The sequence below is a fragment of the Leopardus geoffroyi genome, chromosome E2 (assembly GCF_018350155.1).
Source record: "Leopardus geoffroyi isolate Oge1 chromosome E2, O.geoffroyi_Oge1_pat1.0, whole genome shotgun sequence".
Taxonomy (NCBI): domain Eukaryota; kingdom Metazoa; phylum Chordata; class Mammalia; order Carnivora; family Felidae; genus Leopardus; species Leopardus geoffroyi.
In genome coordinates this window covers 13,770,110-13,790,325 of record NC_059335.1, presented here as the reverse complement: position 1 = coordinate 13,790,325, position 20,216 = coordinate 13,770,110, and the positions used below count along the sequence as shown (strand labels likewise).

The window sequence follows — 20,216 nt, the reverse complement described above, 5'->3', positions numbered from 1 at the left end:
AGCCTAGCTCCATGTTGGGCGGGTTTGAGGCTGACTGATTGAACCATTCATTCATTCATTCCTTCCTTAGCAAATATTTGCCTTCTTGGGCCTGGTTTTGAGGTGAAGAAGTTCTCATCTTCTAGAAGGATCCCTAGCGGCCTGACAATAAGTGGGTCTCACGTAAGATGGCATGGATCACCATCTTCCCAGGGGATGTCAGGATTTGGATGTGTGTTTCAGTCTCAGGGGATTTGAAGGGGAATACCAGGGAATCCAAGGCACCAGGGGAGAATCATGCAGCCGAAGGGGCCGAGGAGGCCCTTGCATAGAGGGACGGAAGTAGGGAAATTCAGTAGGAATGGGGATGGCAGTGTACAAGCAATGGTCTACAATGTGGATGAACCCCAAAATATTATGCCAAGTGAAAGAAGCCGGACACAAAAGAGCACGTATCGTATGATTCCATCTGCATGAAACACACGGAATAGGCAAATACATAAAGACCAAAAGCAGATTGGTGGTTGCCAGGAGCTGAGGGGAAGGGGGAATGGGGAGTGACTGCTAGAGGATTCCAGGGAGGTCACGTATGCACAGATCATGGAGCGCAAACAGTTGCTCAATGGAGACTGTGGTTGTTCTGAGGAAGGGAGAAGCCCCTGGGGGAAGCCGTGGCCTGGGAGGCACAAATGCAAAGAGCATCTGAGTCAAGTCTCCCGTCTTAGCCCCCAGCTTCTATATATACACCACACTGGGAACTCTGTTAACAAAGGAAAGGAAAACGCTTCCATGAGTCTACGCAAGAGCTGCAGAGTGATGGTCTGAGATGAGGCTGCAGAAAGGACTCTCCCACAGAGGCAGCAACCGAGGAGGGGGGAGACACTGGCTTGTGGTGGGTCTCTCAGCAGCAGGAAGACCCAGGGCCAGTCAAGGAACTGGCTTCTGCAGAGGCGGGAATACTTCCTGATCCTGGGATCCTTTGAGGCCCCTCTCTCAGTCCCCTCTGCGGGACCGAAAGCTGATCTGGTATACTGGGGGCACTCTTCCTATGCCACTCTCCTGGGGTGTGAGGTCGATGTCCTCGGGGGCCACAGGGCTGGCCACAGAGAAGTTCTGGAGGATGGTGGTGAAGAAGAGGAATAATTCCATGGGGGCGATGCCTTCACCGAGACAAATGCGCTTCCCTGTGAACACAGAAGATCACCAATGTGGGCACAGAGCCGATGCACATCCCTTGCCCGGTCACAACCCAAAGCCCAGACTTCTGTGTCCATCAACAACAGATTTGTATGGGACTGGCCTTCAACCTGCAATCCAGGGTGGTGTTTTAGGGGGGTCCCGAGCCCTCTGAAACCAGGGGCTAACGTTTGGGTGGAGGTGCCTTGCACGTTTTTCCAGGAGAGTTTGTAGCTTCTGTGAGATTTCCAGAGGCTTCAGTGGCCACTTGGAGAATAAACACTCACTTCAGGTTAGATGTGTGTGTGTGTGTGTGTGTGTGTGTGTGTGTGTGTGTGTCTGTGTGTCTGCCTCCACATGTGCAGGTGTGTGCACATTTCTGACAACATTTTTAATGTCCTTCATCTCTAATATGAGGAGGATGGTACTTATTTCAAAGGACTATTATGAAGGTAAAGAAATTAATATTTGTAAAAATTCTCAGACTAGCACCGGGCCTGTACTAAGGATACTATAGGTGTAGATATTGTTTGTGTTTGTTTCTGGGTGTGTGTGGTAAGAAGTGTGTGTGGGGTGGGGGGGGGGGAGTGTGTGTTTGGTGGGGAGTGTGTGTGCCTGTGGTGGGGAATGTATGCGTGGTGGGCAGTTTGTGTGGCAGGGAGTGTAGGGGGTGTGGGGGGGAGTGTGGGGGTTTGTATGTGGAGGAAGTGGGGGGAATGTGGAGGGCAGTTGTGTGGGGAGTGTGTGGGGTGAGAGCTGGGCAGGGGTGTGGGGAGGGGTGGGGCAGAGAGTGTGTTGGCCCGGAGTGGGTAGGGGGGAATGGGAGGGGAGTATGGGGGGGAAAGTGTGGGGGGAGTACGGGGGGCAGTGTGGAGGGGAGTTGTGTGGGGAGTGTGGAGGGCAATTGTGTGGGGAGTGTGGGGGTGTGGGGGTGTGGGGAGGGGTGGGGGTGGGCAGTGTGTTGGGGGGAGTGGGTAAGGAGGAAAGGGAGGTATGTGGGGGGGGGGTGTGGGAGGAGTGTGTGGGGAATGTAGAGGGGAGTTGTGTGGGGAACATGTGGGGAGAGTATGGAGGGGAGTGTGGAGGGGAGTTGTGTGGGGAGTGTATGAGGGGGGAGAGTGTCAGGAGGATTGGGGGGCAGGGAGCGCATGGGGGGAGTGTGTGCGGTTGGGAGCATGAGGGTGTATCTGGCACTGTGTGTGTTTGTCTATATCTGGGTCGTCATTTTATCTCAGTCCGAGAGCCACGGGCTTCAAAAGTTTGGGGGAAAAACCAAACTACACTTAAAATTGTGAATGGGGCGGGGCACCTGGGTGGCTCACTTGGTTGAGTGTCTGACTCTTGATTTTGGCTCCCAGGTCTTGATCTCTGCGGGAATAGTACAGAGCTTGCTTTGGATTTTCTCTCTCCCTCTCTCTCGGCCCCTACCCTGCTCAGGAGCCCATGCTCACGTGCTATTAAAATATATAAATAAATAAAAAGAATAGTGAATGGGTCTGCTTCCTTGGATTCTCAGAGGTGTGAGAGCCTCCAGTAGGTTATGAAGCATGGGCTTGAAGAGGAATAACACAAGGGGAGTAGGAACCCCAGGAAGAGGCACCGAAAGCCTCCTTTACCTCAGTGGCTCTTTCTTTTTTTATGTTTACTTATTTTTGAGAGAGCTCTCTCAAATACACAGAGTGGGAGCAGGGGGGTGGGGCAGAGAGAGAGGGAGACAGAATCTGAAGCAGGCTCTCGGCTCTGAGCACAGAGCCTGACACAGGGCTCGAACTCACCAAGGATGGATCATGCCCTGAGCTAAAGCCCCACATTTAACTGACTGAGCCACCCAGGCACCCCACCTCAATGGCTCTTGATCTGCAAGCTGGCCACCATGGCAAGGCCATTCAGATATTTCCTAGACCAGTCAAGGCGTCAGACATTATGCCTATGTGGACAGCTCTGGGGGAAATGTCTGTATCTTTTTGGCACATCAGAAGTTAGGTAACAGGGACTTAGAGATACTCAGAGCAGGGCTCTAGACTAGTTCTCCTGTGACTGGTTCTGTGACCCAGTTCTTTCCAGAACAGCCTGACTCCTACTGTCTCCCTCCCATCCTCTCTTCCAATCCCAGTCCCTGGGACTGTCCACTGGGACACCCTTCACTATCCCGTTGGCTCTAACATCTTTTGGCTTGGTTTGTCGTTCTTTCCACTCATGGCAATCTTGCATCAGTCTTTTGCTCTGATTGACCTCCCATCAGACATTGCTCCTCTCTCTCCTTCCTCTTTTGCCCACTTTCTCTCTCTAACCTTAGAACAGGACTAGTGAATGGGATCATGGGCCCCACCCCACCATCCCACAAGTCCCCCAACTCTCACTTAAGATGAAATGAGGGAAGCCATAGCACTGGGCAGAGCCAGGGGATCTGGGTCACTGGGGTCACTGATGGAACTCAAGACTAGGGCCTTGGTTCGGGGGTCCTCCTTTCTCCCAAAGGATGAGGATTCTGGGCATTGGGGTTTTCTCAAGACGGGGCCACATAGTGCAGAATGGGGAAAGAGACAGGTCAGAGCATGTCAAGACCCACTCCTGGCTCCCAGTACCAGCAAGACAAACCCAAACTCCCCCCAGCTTCCAAGGCCCTCCAGCTGAGATCTTCACCCTTCTCCCCTTTTAGAATCCACACTCCAGGCTCCCTGGGTTTGTCTCCTTTCTCAAATACACCATCCTGTCTCCACCTTCAGGGTTTGACTTGCTGTTCCCTCTGCCTGGGACACTCTTCCTAGTGGCTGATTGATACTCCCCCATGAGGTCTTAGCTTAGAAGCCAGTGCTTCGAGGAAAGCTTTTCCTCACCGAACCACCAAGAGTAGTCAGTATTTCCTCTTTGTGTTCCCAAAGTCCCTTTCAGAGCATTTATCACAGTTATGATTAATGATAATGATCATCATCACATCCATGAGCACCGACTTTGTGCCAAGCAGTTCTAAGCACATTGCAAGCATTAATTAAGTTTAATTAGGTACTATTTTGTGGTCAAATGATAAATGCCTATCTCCCCTGCTGGGCTGTAAATTTCCCAGGGCATGGACTGTGTCTCTATGTGACTTGCCCAGTGAGTCATCTTTAGCCCCCAATAGAGCACTGAGCTCAGAATAGTGCTCACCAGCTATTTTATACCAAGGCGTATCTCTATACCAAGGCGTAGAGAGGTTAAAATACTTTGGCTTTGGGATGTGGCTTTGGGATGTGGTCTTCTTAAGCCCTGTCTAGGGCTGCAGGGAAGATGAAGTGGGTTAAAGGTAAAGCAACTGGCATATAGTAGCTGCTCAATGACTAAGATCTCTCCTGGACTGTCTCAAAGAGAGAGTGGCCTTTCACTCTGGTGTCTGGGAAAGAGAGTGCAGGCCTGGCTTACCCATGGAGAAGGGGATAAAGGCTTCATTCTTCTTCAGTGCCCCATTGGCATCCAGAAAGTGGTCAGGGTTGAAGGCATCTGGTTTTTCAAAGTAATGTGGGTCATTGAGAGCAGAGTGCAGGAGGGGATATACTTCAGTGCCCTGAGGGAGAGTCACAAGGTCAAGAGATACTGCCATTCCTTTCCTCAGCCCACCCTTAAAAACAAAACAATACCAAACAGACAAACAAAAAACCAAGAGGGCCTTAGTGATAAAACCAAAAGCAGGTCAAGTGCAGAGATTAAGAGAACCCAGGATGCCCACACAGGAAAAATGTGGGAGCCCAGCTGGCCTCACCTTGGGCATAAAGTACCCTCTGAAGTGAGTGTCTTTGGTGACCATGTGGGGAATGCCAATGGGGAGGAGGTCACTGAATCTCTGAATCTCATGGATGACTGCATCAGTGTATGGCATTTTGGCTCGATCATCAAGGGATGGAAGGCGGTGTGGGCCAATCACCTGGTCAATCTCCTTGTGGACTCTCTCTGCACAGAAGAGTGGGACCAGGGAACCTCATTTTAAAGAGACATGTCAGCAGGGACACTGCTTTGTGTGGGCTAATGAGCCAGGAAAAACCTGTAATAAAGGATTAGGTCATTGGCACCCCTCAGAGCAACCAGCCTGGAGGAGGGGGAGGGGGAGGCGAGGCGGTGGGGGGGGGGGGAAGCAAGAATTCTCACCCTTTGAAATCTATTGAATGTTATGAATCCTCTTCCCACAGGCACATGTAAACATACACACACACACACTCACGTGCGTGCGCACACGCACACACCACAATTTTGCACAGAATTTCACATTAAGAACTCAAGGCTATAAACCTGTCAAAATTCTCCCTCTTAAAAGACTGGAGAGGAGCCTGGGTGGCTCAGTCAATTAAGCGGTTAAATGTCTGACCTCGGCTCAGGTCCTGATCTCAAGGTTCATGACTTTGAGCCCCACATTGGTCATTACAGAGCCTGCTTTGGATTTTTTGTCCCCTCGGTCTCAGCTCCTCCCCCATTCACCCTCTCCCCTCTCTCCCTCTCTCAAAAATAAACATTGAAATTTTTAAAAACAAAAAGAGTAGAAAATGACCTAATATTTATTGTGTGTGTATTATAGATGAGACAATGTGCTAGGTGTCAGGAATATAACCATGAAATAGATCAATAGATTAACCCACAAACACCTGGATAAATGAATACATAAGCCAGTCGACTTATGAATGGCAAGAGTGATGAATGGAAGAACATTAGTGAATGGATGTGTGTATTTGTTTACCAATCAATATATGAATTATTGGGTCATTAATTAATAAATGGCCCACAGACAAATAAGTGAACCTGATTAGCCAGTAAATCAATTGCATAAATGAACGGATGGCTAGATCTATAGAGCAATAAATAAATAAATAAGTGAAATAACAGGTATCAAAAAGTGATGACATAGGTATAAAAATAGGTAAAATAAAATAGGTATAAAAAAGGAACAAATAGATGGAGGGACTGAATGACAGATAAATAGTCAGTGATGAATTAACTGAATTAAGTGAATAACAAATGGATGAAGGGTGGATTGAAAGACCGATGGAAGAATTAAGGAATGAAATCTAGTTCATAGGGCAGATGGATGCATGCATGGACAAACGAGCCAATGAATCAATGACAAGTACTTCATTCATTAATCCCTGTTTCAAAAGATCAACAATTGAATCAATTAATCCAAATAAAGAATGGAAGCTAGGTCCTTGAATCAATCATAGGTGAAAGAATCTGAGTATACAGGTAATCAATACAGGTAACAAATAAAAGGATAGACAAATGGATGGATGGATGGGTGGGCAGATAGAGGAGTCTGTCTTTACATGATGGGAGGACACAGTGGGAGAAAACACCGACGGATTGTTCATCCATCCACCGGCGGGGCTGCCTTAGTCAGGGGCTCATTCAAAACCTGCAGCGCTCCTGGTATACATAGGAGGTGAACACTTCCTCCCTCATTCAGGAAGGATCCCAGCTGCACTTTTGCAGCTCCCAAAGGGGTGAGAAGCCCCCGCCCCCTGCCTCGATCGGTTTTCCCCGCCCACCCACCTGTGACGTGAGGGTACTTGAGCATGACCTGGAAACCATAGCGGAGCGTGCTGCTGGTGGTCTCCGTGCCGGCGAAGAAGAGGGAGAGCACCGTGCAGATGAGGTTCCGATGGTGGAATTCGCTGTTGGGGTCGGACTTCTCCTGAATCCGAGCGGTAGGGGGCGTGTCAGGGGAGCGGGGACTTTGCTGCACGCTCTTGCCTGGGGGCGCCCTCCCCTGCTGCTGGGTCTCACACCACCTGTATCTCTCTCTCCCTCTCTCCTCCCAACTTTCCCCTTTTTTCCTCTTCCTCTCAGTTGGTTCCTGAGTCTCTCCTCCCTTTCCCAATCTCCCTCCCCTCTTCCCCACTCCCTTCCCCCTTTCCCCACCCTTCTTCTCTTCGCTGCCTACTTTTCCTCCCTCCCAACCCCCTCCTGTTCCCCTCCCCCAACCCCCACTTTGTCCATGCGGATCAGGTAGGCATCGATGAAGTCCCGGGGGGTGCTGGGGTCCAGGGTTTCACGGTGCTTCTCCACAGCGTCCTCTATGAAGGCTATGATTTCCTGCGCGTTTTTGTAGATTTGCTTGTGTGTACCTGGAAAGTACTTCAAGAAGTTGCAGAAAAGCTCGAACACCTGCAGCAGAGAAGGGGCTGTGAGGTCCTCCTGGGGCGGAGTCAGTGAGTCACAGGGAGGAGAGCCCTCCTGGGGCCTGGGTAGGGCAGAATCTCATCTTGCTCTGCCTCTCCGTTTCCGTCTCTGCCTCTCACTCACTGATTCTAAGTCTCCTTTGATCTGTTGTTCTCCCATTTTTCTCCTTCTGTCTCTTCCTCCCTCATCCTCCCGTCCTGTTTTGGTTGCTGCCACACCTCTCTCCTTGGCGCCTCTCCTTACCCATGTGTGTCTCTTCTCACTTGTCTCTCTGCAGCTACTTTTTTCTTTTAAATCTTCTCTACACCCAGTGTGGAGCTCGAACTCACGACCCTGAGATCAGGAGTCGCCTGGTCTACTCACTGAGTCAGCCAGGTGGTTGGCTCTCTGTGCTTCTATTGCCTACTGCGCCCAGTGGATCTGTTTGGCTCGGACCTCTCTGACTCTTTCCACCCCTCACATCTCCTTTGCTGCACCAAACATTGATAATGTGATGCATACACAAGATGAGCCTACTGCCTGCTTAAGACTATTTATTTTGGAACATATTTCTACTATATTGTCTGAGAATTAATGTAATACCTAACTGTTGCAAATAATTGCAAAAAAAAAAAAAAGGTTGAAACAGAGAGTGCAATGTAAAATTCTTTCTTAATTTTTAGAGATAACCATTGATATCTCTCTGGTGAATTTCACACTAGACTTTTTTCTCTCTGTGCTTCTCTGTGGGAGGAGAAAAGTGAAATCACCTGCTGCACCTGTTGCAAATACTCACTCTGGGCCCCATCCTAGCTTTTTGGATCAGACTGTCTAGCAGGAGGTCATGGGAGTTTGTATTTGGGACAGTCCTATGCACAAAACTGACATGCACTCCTGGGTACGACCATAACGAGGCATACTATTCTGCAGTTTAATTTTTTAAACTTAATGTACAATTGGGGTATTTCAGATTCGTTGAGAAAGAGAAACCACGCTATTTTGTTTTACAAGAGGAGCATATTACTTTATAATCTGGGAGATATTTTAAAAAGACCAAAAGTGGGCGGGGAAATGGGGAAAATAAAGAAATGTGGTCCCTTATTTTCACGTATCCTTGAATTTCTTCAATTGAAGAGATTTGCCAAAGACAGAGGTGAAGATTTGCAGGAATCAGGAACACAAGAATAGACAGCCTGACAGTCTGAGTCCTATTCTCTCCCTCTGTCTCCTCCACTCTGCCTCTCAGAGTCTCTGATCTCTGCTCTTCGTCGTCACTTTCGCCCTGTCCTTCTCTCTCCTCTTCCAAACCCTCATGTCTTGGTCTCTCTTGCTGACTCTCTGACTCTCCATCTCTGTCTCCTCATCCTAGGCTCCCCATCCCTGTCTCCCGTCCCTCCCGCCCTCTACTGCTCAGTGTCCCTGTCCCTCCCTGCTGTCTGTGCCCCCCTTCCAGCCCAAAGCTGCATTCCTGGGACACCAAAGCAGATCACCCCTTTCCCTGTGCCCTGGACATCCACCTCACACACCAGCCTCCCACACCAGCTCCCTGACCTGGCTGGAGAAGGAGCTGAGGAGCGTGAAGGTCTGGTAGAACAAGTCCAGCAACCGCAGGAACTTGGGATCTTTGTAGCTAAAGCGTGTTCCAAAGACAATGGAGCAGATGATGTTGGCAGTCATGGAGTGGAAAAGGAAGGTGGGGTCCTGGAAGGCTCCTAGGAGGAGGAGGCACAGGTCATGGGACACGGACTCAAACAAAGGCCTTGGGAGCACTTGACCACTGCCCCATCTCCATGTGACTGCCCTCCCTCGCTCAGTGATGACAAAGAAGCAGGAACAGGAACCGCTAACGTTCACCAGCCCAGATGATGGGCCAGCCAGGTCCTGTTCTCAGCACTTCATGTATCATTCTACTAAATTCCCACCACAACCCTGGGGGAAAAGTGCCGTTCTGTTCTTGTCTCCAGGGTAGTCGGGCTATGGAGGCTGTGTGATGGGTCCCTCTCAGGCCTCAGCTCTGACCCTGGGGGCAGGTAGTTAAGTCCCAGGGGCAGATGGGTGCAGGGCAGGTGTTCAGTCAATCACATGTGCAAGTTTAAAAGCTCTGCTCTCCCTGTGCCTTGTCTGTCATCCCCTCCCTTCATCTCTTCTCTCCACCTCCAGGGCTCTTTGGTCTCCAGGGAATTGTCTGCACTTGACGGTTGATGTCTGTATACATCCTGACCTCCCTGGATGGGAGGGGGCACGGACTGTGCACCCACCCGGAAGTGTCATGGCATCAGCCTCTCTCTGCGGGTTTCGTCTGTCCGTCTTCTCTTGCTCCCCTGCACACCCTTTCCTGAGCTTGTCTGTCAGTCTCATTTTCTCTACCTTGGTTTCTCTCTGCCTTGGTTTCTTTTTGCTTCTCCCGGTCTCTTCCAGTCTCTCTCTTTGTCTTCATCTCTCCATCTGTGTCTCTTTTCCGTTCCCTATCTCTCTCCATCTGAGTCGCTCTTTTTCCATCTGAGTCTGTCTTCATGGTCTGCTGCCCCTAGTCCTCTATTGCTCCCTATGTCTCTGCCTCTGCCTCTCCCTCCCAGCCTGTACATTTACGTCTCAAAATCTCTTACGAAAGGACCCTGTCATCTTTATGTCTCATAAACACCCTTATATGGAGAATCCAAAAGGAGGTAGAAGTGCTTTTCTCTTTTTTTTTAAGTCTATTTATTTTGAGAGAGAAAGAGAGAGAGTGAGTGGGGGAGAGGCAAAGAGAGAGGGGGAAAAGAGAATCTGTGCTGTCAGCGCAGAGCCGGACGCAGGGCTCGAACTCACAAACCGTAAGATCATGACCTGAGCCGAAATCAGGAGTCAGATGCTTCACCGGCTGAGCCACCCAGGCCCCCCTCAGAAGTGCTTCTTTGATAGCCCATCCCAGCTGCCTGAGGGCAGGACGCCCCAGCTGCCCTCCTTGCTCACTGACAGCTTGTCAATAGCTCACCAAGAAGAATGAAAACCCACTTTGTCATTTTCAAAGTGTCTATCGTCTTCCCCTTTCTCTCTTTGCCTGCTTTTATGTAAGTCTTATTTTTGCCCTTGCAGATACAAGTCATCCATGGGTTGGTTTCCCTGAACCCAAGTAAATAGCGTGCTAACACATAACCGAGTTTACGTCCTTGAGTTACTCTCGACACTATACACCCCACATCTCTTCTGGCTCCCTGTGTTCCATTCCTACCCATCTCTGTCTGCCCCTCTGCTGGATGGTCTCTCAGGGTCGTTCTCTATCTCTGCCTCTCTTTCTCTGCCCACGGATACACCGCAGTCTTTCTGTTGCCACGCACCCTGCATACCCATTCCCTGGGGACTCACCCTGGGTTTTCTGCAGTTCCTCTACCACACACTGACACTCCTCCTGAATCCGCTCCTCTATACTCCGCTTCCCCATCCCGAAGTTCTTCATGGTGGCCAGAGAGAATCGCCGCAGGAGCTTCCAGCGTTCCCCGTTGGCAAAGATCACACCTGGGGGTGGAGGGAAGGCATGGATTGCCAAGAGGGTTGGAAGGGGACTCCGGGCCCCTCTGCGCCTCTTATCCCCCCTTCCCAGACTCACCCTCCCCAATTTCCATCTTCCATCATTCCCCTCCAGGTGCCTTTGAGGTCCTTACCATGTCCTTGGAAGATTCGTTCTACAGTAGAGACTCTCCCGCGGCCAGAGAAGGCCTCAGCTTGGTCCACCAGGGCCTCCCGTATGGCTTCTATCCCACACAGCATGACCACAGGCCTTGGCCCCAGGTACACCGTGAAGACATCCCCATATTTCTCTCGGAACTGTGAAGCATATCCACGCCCAAGGTTACTGTTAGCCAATGTGCACCCATGTGGCCATCCCAGTTGTTAAACCATAAAAACACTCATGTATAGATTGGCAATTAGCTACTGAGTACCCCAAGACCCTCCACCCCAGGGTGCCTTCCCCTTCCCAGGACCCGGCAACTGAAGGATTAACCCATGACCCAGACAGAGTCTGCATGGTTGGTGCCCTAAGCAGTACAGATGGTTAAATATCTCTTACTTCTGCCTATACCCTTGAGTCGAACCAGATCTCCCCAGCATTGAAACTGAAGGGTCATTCTTCCTGTGACCCAACGTCAACCTGCTTTCTTTCTCCTAACTCTGTCCCCAGAGAACTACCCTAAACCGTTTGGTAGACATGAAGAGAAAAGGACAGCTTTGGGGATGCTCGTGACATAACATCAGTACAGGGATTTGCAAAAGTGCTCCACGGTATTTACTGAAGCTAAACACATGCATATTCAATGACTTATTAACTTCACTCCCACATGCACGCCCAACCAAAATGTGTACGTAGGTTCACCAAAATACCAACAAGCTGATTCGCTGAAGATTTTTAAAAAATTTTTTAACGTTTACTTGTTTTTGAGAGAGAGAGAAGACAGAGTGTGAAGAGGGGAGGAGCAGAGACAGAAGGAACCACAGAATCCGAAGCAGGCTTCAGGCTCTGAGCGGTCAGCACAGAGCCCGATGCAGGGCTTGAATTCAAAAACCACGAGATCATGACCTGAGCCGAAGTTGGAAGCCTAACAGACTCAGCCACCCAGGCGCCCATTGAAGTTTTTCAAATAAAATTCTCAGCAACACTGATAGAGAATAAATATATGGCGATATAGTCATGCCATGGAATAACTATGCAGCAATGAAAAAGAACCCACGCTACAGCCAAGACTTGAATGAAACTCACAGGCGTAGCGTTGAGCCAAATCAACCAGACACAAAAGTGTCCATATGTCTAACTCTATTTATATGAAGTCAAGATAGTGAGAGGGTGGTGACTGGAAGGGGACTGGAGGGTGGCTTCTGGGGACAGGACGTGTCGTTACTTACCTATATGTCAATTACATGAGTATGTCCGCTTGAGAGAATTCATTGAGCTGAACGTTTACGACTTGTGCACTTTTAGGGGTCATGTTAAGCCTCACTAAAATTTGACTTAAAATCATGAAAAGGTTAAGTTTACTGCAAAATCTCTCCCACTGATCTCTGCAGAGCCTCCTTACTGGTCTCCCTACTGCCATTCCCATCCTCCTATAATCATTTGGCCACCCACCTCACCCCAGTCTGAAGCCAGAGTATTCCCTATGAAAATGTAAATTAATTAATACCCCTAACTGGCTCCAAACCCTCCAATGCCCCCACTGTGCTGAGGGTAAGATCTGAGATCTCCACCTTGATCCACATCGCCTGCTTGAGGTGGCTGCGTCACCCCTCTGCTTGTCCTCCCCCTCGGCCCTTCCCTCCTTCAGATCCAGCCTCCATGTTCTCCCCCAAACGTGCCGAGCTTGCTCTCGCTTCAGTGTTCTTCACTGACACCTGCCTCTCTATGGTGCTTTCCTCCTACATCTTGCAGGGTGTCTGCTCACAGACACAGCGAGACTGAGCCTCTCCCCCACTATTCAATCTAAAGTAGCTCCACCACTTTCTAAAATAGCACCCGGCTTTCTTTTAATCATAGCTCTTGTCTACCTAGTATTTCCTTATTTGCTTACTTGTATGCCTTGTCCAAAGCCACATCACCAATGCCTGGAATATTCCCAGGACACAGAAGGTGCCCTGTAAATGACTGTTGAATGAATGGATCAAAAGAGCTGCCGTTTAATGAGCACTTACTATATACACCAGGCTCTCTATGCAGTATGCCACCCAGTCCTCATTAATGTTATGAGACACACATTCTTCCCACCATCTCATTTTAACAGAGGAGGAAACTGAGACTCAATGAGCCAGAGTTGACCCTGGAACACAAAATCCACATCTGTCTGGCTCTAGAAAGATCTGGGAGCATACTAGGGAATGGAGGAGGAGCGGGGCCACCCTCTCCGACCTGTCCCATCGTGACACCCCTTAGTCCATTCTCTCCCTTCCTGTCTCCAAAGATGCAATAATAATGGAGGATCATGGACCCCTAAAGAATCCTGGAAGTTGCATGGAAGAACTTGAGGGGGTCTGGAACTCGCAAAACTTTATGTAAAAATCTTTGTGGACATTTGGAGGGGAGAGAGCCCACAGCTTAACCAAATTCTCAAAGGATTTGTGATCCCCAAATCATTAGGTAGCTTTGGCCCAGGAGGACATTGGAGATGAGGACACCTCTGTGCCAGACCCCAGCTTTCCCTCCATGAAGTCCCAGCTGTGTGACTGAGGACTCACGGTCCATAAGGATAGCACCTCACCTCGCCCGCAGGCGTGTGGTAAGCCAGACCTGATGAATTCCCACGGCGATACAGATAAATCCTAGCCATGTAAATCTGAGCAAACAAATCAAGCCCAGGAGTTTACAGAAAAGCGTGGTGCCCTTGGGAGGCACTGAAGTAAAAAGTACTCGGGGCCTGTGCATACCCATCCCTCCACTTGTGGGAAAATTCTCTCTCTTAAAAGCAAAGGGATGACAAACCCAAGATTCAGGAGTGTGGTGGCCTTGGGGTATGTAAGCTGGCAGTTATGTCAGTGACCCGGTTCTTCTGTTGCCAAGAGGGTGCACCGGTGTAGATTACATTATTCATAAATAAATTGATAATCACATGTCAAATCAGGCGTGGAAAGCGGTGATACAGAGCCTGGTAAACACTCCAGTGTCAGCCATTACCGCACATTTGTGACCGTTATTATTAAGAACCTTGTGCCTCCTCCCATCATCCTTCTCCCCCTGGCGTCCACCTGGACCAACCTCCGCTCTCTTTTCTTGGCAAAGGAGAAACTTAAGGTTGGTGACTCTGCCCCTTCTTCTCTCTCTTCCAGGGCCGGGCAGGCGCCCAGAGACTCCACAGGTGGTGGCAGAAGAGTATGAAATTCTATACCCACGGCTTGCGCCCAGACGCCTCCGCGTGCCCACCCACCCACCCACTCCGGGGTCAGTGCCCACACACTTCAACTGAGCAGGGACGCCTCTGACCATCTGACCACCAGCTACCATGCTTCACCTCCATGCACCTTCCTTGCCACCTTCATACACCCCACCCGGAGCCTGAAAGCGTGTTCACTCCTTCTGGGGAGTGATCCCCAGATCCAGGGGCAGGGAGACACCCTCAGAGCCCATGCATCGGCATCTCACCCTCAGGAAGGATTTGAGTAAGCCACTTCTGTCCATCTGCAGAATATTCCCCAAGAAGGCCAGAGGACGGGGGCCTGGCGGAAGACGGCCATGGCCCTTCGGGTGGCCCTTGGCCAGCAGAAGCAGGAGTCCTGTGAGGACAGCAAGGAGGAGAACGACGCTGAGCTCCATGGCTCGGCCCAACTGCCTTTGTCCCAACTTCAGCTTTGACTGAGCTGGGCCTTTTATCCTGAGCTGGCTGCCTCACCCAGTTATGTAACTGTATTCACTCCCAGCCTCCCCTCTCATCACGTGCACAGCGTGAACTTAACAGAGTGGTGTGTTTTTCAAGTATGGGAAGACCCATTCTTCTGGCTCAGACAACCCTGTGCATGTTGGCAGAAACCAGGCGGTAGCGATTCCAAAGTCCAGAAGAGCGCATGTGCTCGGGTCCCACATTCTGTATTTGTTTTGCGGCTCTGGGTGAGCATGCGCGTTCGTCTGGACGTGCTCGCGCTTGCGTACGTTTCCCCACACCTGCTTGCGTCCGTGCGTGTGCTGGAAGAAGTGTATATGCAGAGCGTTGTTTGTATTCACGTGAACGTGCTGGTGTGTTTCTGTGTATGCGTCTGCATGAGGTTGCGTATATGTTTTTGCACGTGTGGGGGCTTACACATGTGTGCATCTGGGTGCATGTCCCCCCCGCCCCCGTGCATGAGTCTGGGTGTGCCTGCGTGTGTGTGCGTCTCCCGGTCCCTGTCTCTGTGGGACCTTTAGGCGCCCGGTGTCTACCTCCAGTGCCCCATTCCCCCCCCCCCCCCCCCGTGACAGCCACTGATGAGAGTGAAGGGACGACAGGAGGAGGGGAGAGGCACAGAACTGGGGAAAGTCAGAGAGAAAGAGAGACAGAGAAGGAGGCCTGGCGGGTGTGGTGTTCAGTTTCCCCCCACCACCTCTCCCTCCCCCCCACCACCTCCCTCTCTCCCCCCCACCACCCCAGCCCCACCCCGGCTCTCTGATTGCTCTGAGCAGTACTGGCACTTCTGTGCCCATCTGTGGCTCAGCCTTCACGTTGCAGGACGTTTCTCTGACCCTCTCAGACAGTTTTGTGTGACTATCTCTCTATCTCTTGCTATCTCTGTCTTGGTGTCTCTGTTTCTGCCTTTAGATTCTGAGCTCCAGGAGTGCAGGGACTGGGTACATTTTGATTGATGTCCCCTGCGCTCAGGTGTGTCTCCATCATCAGACCAGGCCTCCAGCAGGCTCAGTCCAGATGTGCCCAGGACGCGAATGAATGTGGCCACATCCACCTGTCGTGCCCTGGGCCTGGCTTTCCACCTCACTCCATCTCTCTCCCTCAAAGGGAGTGGGGAATATGAGGCAACATCTCTCTTGCAACGTTGGGCAAACCCTTTGCAGGTCGCAGGACTATGACCCCAGAGGTTGAATCATACCCTCTCGATCCAGGAGAAAAGGACTGATAGTCCCGATATCTTGAATTCAGGGGTGGAGCCTTAACTTTACTGATCTGGGAGAGGTGCCACCATGGACTTTCCTGACCCAGGTCCTGGCCCCTGCTGTGCTGTGTATCTGGCACTGAGCCACGGCCCCATTCGAGCCCCGGATATCACTGAAAGAGAGCCATAAAGTGCTTTACACAGAGTAACTCACGCAGTCCTCACCCTTTAAGGTAGGTACGGTTGTCATCCCCACTTTATAAATGGGGAGAGTGAGGCAGAGAGAGGTGGACAGTTTTACCGAGAGACACAACGGCAGGTTAGAGCTGCATCATTCAATATGGTAGCCACTTGCCACATGCAACTATTAAGCACTCGAAACATGGCTAGCAGAAAATGTGAAACTTAATTTTAGTCAGAATTGATACTCACTTCAGTGGTTAGAAAACTTACAAGTACATTTGGAGCAACTTGGGTATGTGGACCTAGTTTTTCAGTTACAAACTTCATGAAATCTAAACAGATTAAGTATTTCTGAAGAAAAGTCAAGGTCCCAATCAAGGTGTTGTGTAAGTGCGAAATACACACCAGATTACAAAAAAAGATATGCTGAGAGTCAGAGGCAGGACAGGGAGAAGCCAAGAAATAGACAAGGAATATAGTGTAGGGATGGAGGCAGAGGAAGGGAGGGAACAAAAGAAACAGCAAGAGAACAGAAGAGCAAGAGAGAGGCACAGATACAGAAACATGGGGACAGAGTCTGCAGGGGGCACAAGTGGGGCCGCCAGCTGTGGAAGAGTTGGGGTTTTTGTTCGTTTAGAAGAATATGTTTTAACATTTATTTAGTTTTGAGAGAGAGAGGCAGAGCATGAGGAGGGGAGGGAGAGAGAGAGAGATACAGAATCTGAGGCAGGCTCCAGGCTCTGAGCTGTTTGTTAGCACAGAGCCCAACGGGGGGCTCAAACTCACGAACTGCAAGACCGTGTCTTGAGCCCAAGTCAGATGCTCAACAGACTGAGCCACGCAGCCACCCCTTCTTTGTTTGTTTAATGTTTATCTATTGTGAGAGAGGAAGAGCATGCGTGGAGGAGGGGCAGCAAGGGGGAGAGAGAGAGAGAGAAGGGAGGGTGTAGAATCCTATGCAAGCTCTGCACTGTCAGCACAGAGCCCAATTCAGGGCTCAAACCCATGAGATCATGAACTGAGCTGAAATCAAGAGTCTGACTCTCAACCGACTGAGCCACCCAGGTGCCCCAAGAATCGGTTTTTACATATGAAAAGTGTTTGTATTTTTTAACAGCTTTACTGAGGTATAACTGACTACAATAAACTGCACAAACAAGATGATGAACATACTATCACCCCGAAAGTTTCCTCATGATTTTCTGTAATGCCTCCCTTCCCCATTTTTAAAAATTTTTATTACAAAAAATTTTTTTAAGTTTATCTATTTGAGAGAGAGAAAGCATGAGTGGGATAGGGGCAGAGAGAGAGAGAGGGAGACACAGAATGGCAAGCAGGTTCCATGCTGACCCCGTGCAGAGCCCTACAGGTGGTATTATGTCACTTCACATACCGTATGAGAACCTGCCCATAAAATATTCTGGAGGAGCACCTGGGCGGCTCAGTCGGTTGAGTGTCCGACTTCAGCTCAGGTCACGATCTCACGGTCCGTGAGTTCGAGCCCCGCGTCGGGCTCTGGGCTGATGGCTCAGAACCTGGAGCCTGTTTCCGATTCTGTGTCTCCCTCTCTCTCTGCCCCTCCCCCGTTCATGCTCTGTCTCTCTCTGTCCCAAAAATAAATAAACGTTGAAAAAAAATTTTTTTTAATAAAAAAATTAAAAAAAAATAAATAAACGTTAAAAAAAATTTTTTTTAATATTCTGGAGCTCTGGGCTGCTGTTTTCACACGGATTATTTTCACATATGCTGTAAGCTGCACACTACATTGTAACTATCTTATTTAAACATTCAATTATCTTTTTTTTGAGGTTTTAAAATATTTGGCAGTTTTTATTTATCTGTTCTATAAGAAGTTCAAAAAAGCTGTTTAGAATGATGTGAACTTCAAATCACAGACTTGTGGAAGTGTGACTTCTGAAAACTATTCATTGATAAATGCATATATATTGAATAGGCTTACATAAGTGTAATATATAGTGTTATATACGAAAGATGGAAATGACTAGGACTTAGGCGGCTGTCTCTGCTGAATTTTTTTCCAGAATTTTTTAATTTTATTTTTTTTAATTTACATCCAAATTAGTCAGCATATAGTGCAACAATGATTTCAGGAGTAGATTCCTTAATGTAAACATTCAATTATCTTTTTAAATGATTTAAATAATTGGGGGGGGGACATCTTACATATTGCCCATGCAATTACTGTTCCTAGGTTCTTCATTCTTTGGTGTAGATCCCTATTTCCATTTGACATCATTTTCCTTATGCCTGGGGGACTCCCTTTCACATTTCTTGGGGTACAAGCCTCCTGGTGAGAAATTCCTTAACGTTGGTGTATCTGAAAACATCTGTATCTTGTCTTTGTTTATAGAAGATTTTTAGTTGCATGTAGAATTCTAGATTTAGAGATTTGTCATGTCAGTATTTTAAGATGTGGCTCCACTGTTTTCTTAGCTGTACTCTGTCTGATGAGAAATCTGATGCCCGCTTTATTGCTCTCTACATCATGTGTCTTTCTTCTGTGTCTGCTTTAAGATTTTCCTTTTTTCTTTTCTTTTCTTTCTTTTTTTTTTTTTAAGAAGACTCCATGCCCAGCATGGAGCCTTATGCAGGGGCTTGAACTTATGACCCTGAGATCAAGGGTCAGACGTTTAACTGATTGAGCCACCCAGAACCCCCAAGATTTTCTTTTTAACACTAGTTCTAGGGCGCCTGAGGGGCTCAGTCGGTTAACCATCTGAATTCGGCTCAGTCATGATCTCATTCGTGAGTTCCAGCGCCACATCAGGCTCTGTGCTGACAGCTCGGAGCCTGGAGCCTGCTTCAGATTTTGTGTCTCCCTCTCTCTCTGCCCCTCCCCTGGTTTGTCTCTCTCTGTCTCTCAAAGATAAATAAATCTTTAAAAAGTTAAAAAAAAAAAAAAAAACTAGGCCTGAGAAATTTGATTATGACGTGTCTTAGTGTAGTTTTTTTTTTTTTAGAATGTGTGTGTGTGTGTGTGTGTGTGTCTGTGTGTGAGTGTGTGCTTGAGTTTAGTTAAGATTCTTAGACCAATGTTTTTTATCATTTTTGCCATATTTGGAACTTTTTCAGCCATTATTTTTTCAAATTTTTTTCTATCCTCACCTCCCTCTGTGTCTCTGCCTGGCTATCAGCCCCTTTCTTTCCCTGTCTTTTAAATTTTTTTTAACGTTTGTTTATTTTTGCAAAAGACAGAGTCGGGGGAGGGGTAGAGAAACACAGAATCTGAAGCAGCCTCCACACTCTGAGCTGTCAGCACAGAGCCCAACACAGGGCTCAAACCCACAAACCGTGAGATCCTGGCCTGAGCCAAAGTAGGACACTTAACCAACTGAGCCACCCAGGCGCCCGCTCTCTCTCCTTTAAAATGGGGGACCAGCAGTTTGCTTACAAAGCTAAACAAGCCATCTGCCAGCAACAAAAATCCTGACCTAGGAGGGGAGGTGGCTGAGTCACTCCACATGCATGAGGAGGAGGCAAGGTTTGCTTTATCTGAGTCTGAAAGTCAAAACTGCCAGGCCCAGCTTCTCCCCATACATCTCTAACCCAGGAGGAGGTCACTGATAATCCTGATACTGTGAAATCAGGGGTGGAACCTGTACTTTCCTGACCTTGGAGAGGTGCCACTGAGGACTTCCCTGGCCCCAGCGAGGTCTTGTTTCCTGCTGTCCTGTGTGATCTAGCACTGAGCCTGGGGCGTCATTTCAGCCTCAGGAGTCACTGATAGGGAGCCGTGAAGTGCTTTGCACAGAGTAAGGTACTTAATCCTCACCCTCTGAGGCAGGTATTGCTGTCATCCCCATAGATGGGGAGAGTGAAACCCAGAGAGCTCAAGACCTTGCCCAAGCTCACATAGCAGTCTAGAAGTAGAATGGGGTGTCAAATCTGGTCTCGTTGCAGAACCTGCTATTCAACCACTTCCCTCTGCTGCCTTTCTGAGAGAGATACAGAGACACAGAGACATGGAGAGAGATAGGAGACAGTGAGAAGCAGAGAGAAAAAGTCAAGAGAGGACAAGAGACAGAAGAGAACTGTAAATTCTGGGGAAAAGGGATTCTTTGGAAAAATTAACTAGGGAGAGATTGGATTGAAAAAGGCAAGCAGGTTCCTTTCTTGCAGGACTTCTCAGCGCCTTTAGAATGCTAATTTGCACTGTTAATAACCCAGCAAGAGGGCAGGAGGGTCAATAGCAGCTCCTC

The 20,216-nt window shown here is 49.0% G+C and overlaps 1 protein-coding gene across 1 annotated transcript; it reads right to left on the bottom strand.

Annotated features, from left to right (window-relative positions):
• Positions 1-427: 427 nt before the first annotated feature.
• LOC123578910 (cytochrome P450 2B11-like) lies at positions 428-14,597 on the bottom strand. The gene is made up of 9 exons (XM_045442264.1): positions 14,378-14,597; positions 10,917-11,079; positions 10,621-10,770; positions 8,827-8,987; positions 7,105-7,281; positions 6,667-6,808; positions 4,892-5,079; positions 4,555-4,696; positions 428-1,163 (listed from the first exon to the last, which is right to left on the bottom strand). The coding sequence occupies exons 1-9, from the start codon at positions 14,546-14,548 to the stop codon at positions 973-975; spliced, it is 1,485 nt and encodes a 494-aa protein (XP_045298220.1). The 5' UTR covers positions 14,549-14,597; the 3' UTR covers positions 428-972.
• Between the last annotated feature and the right edge of the window lie 5,619 nt (positions 14,598-20,216).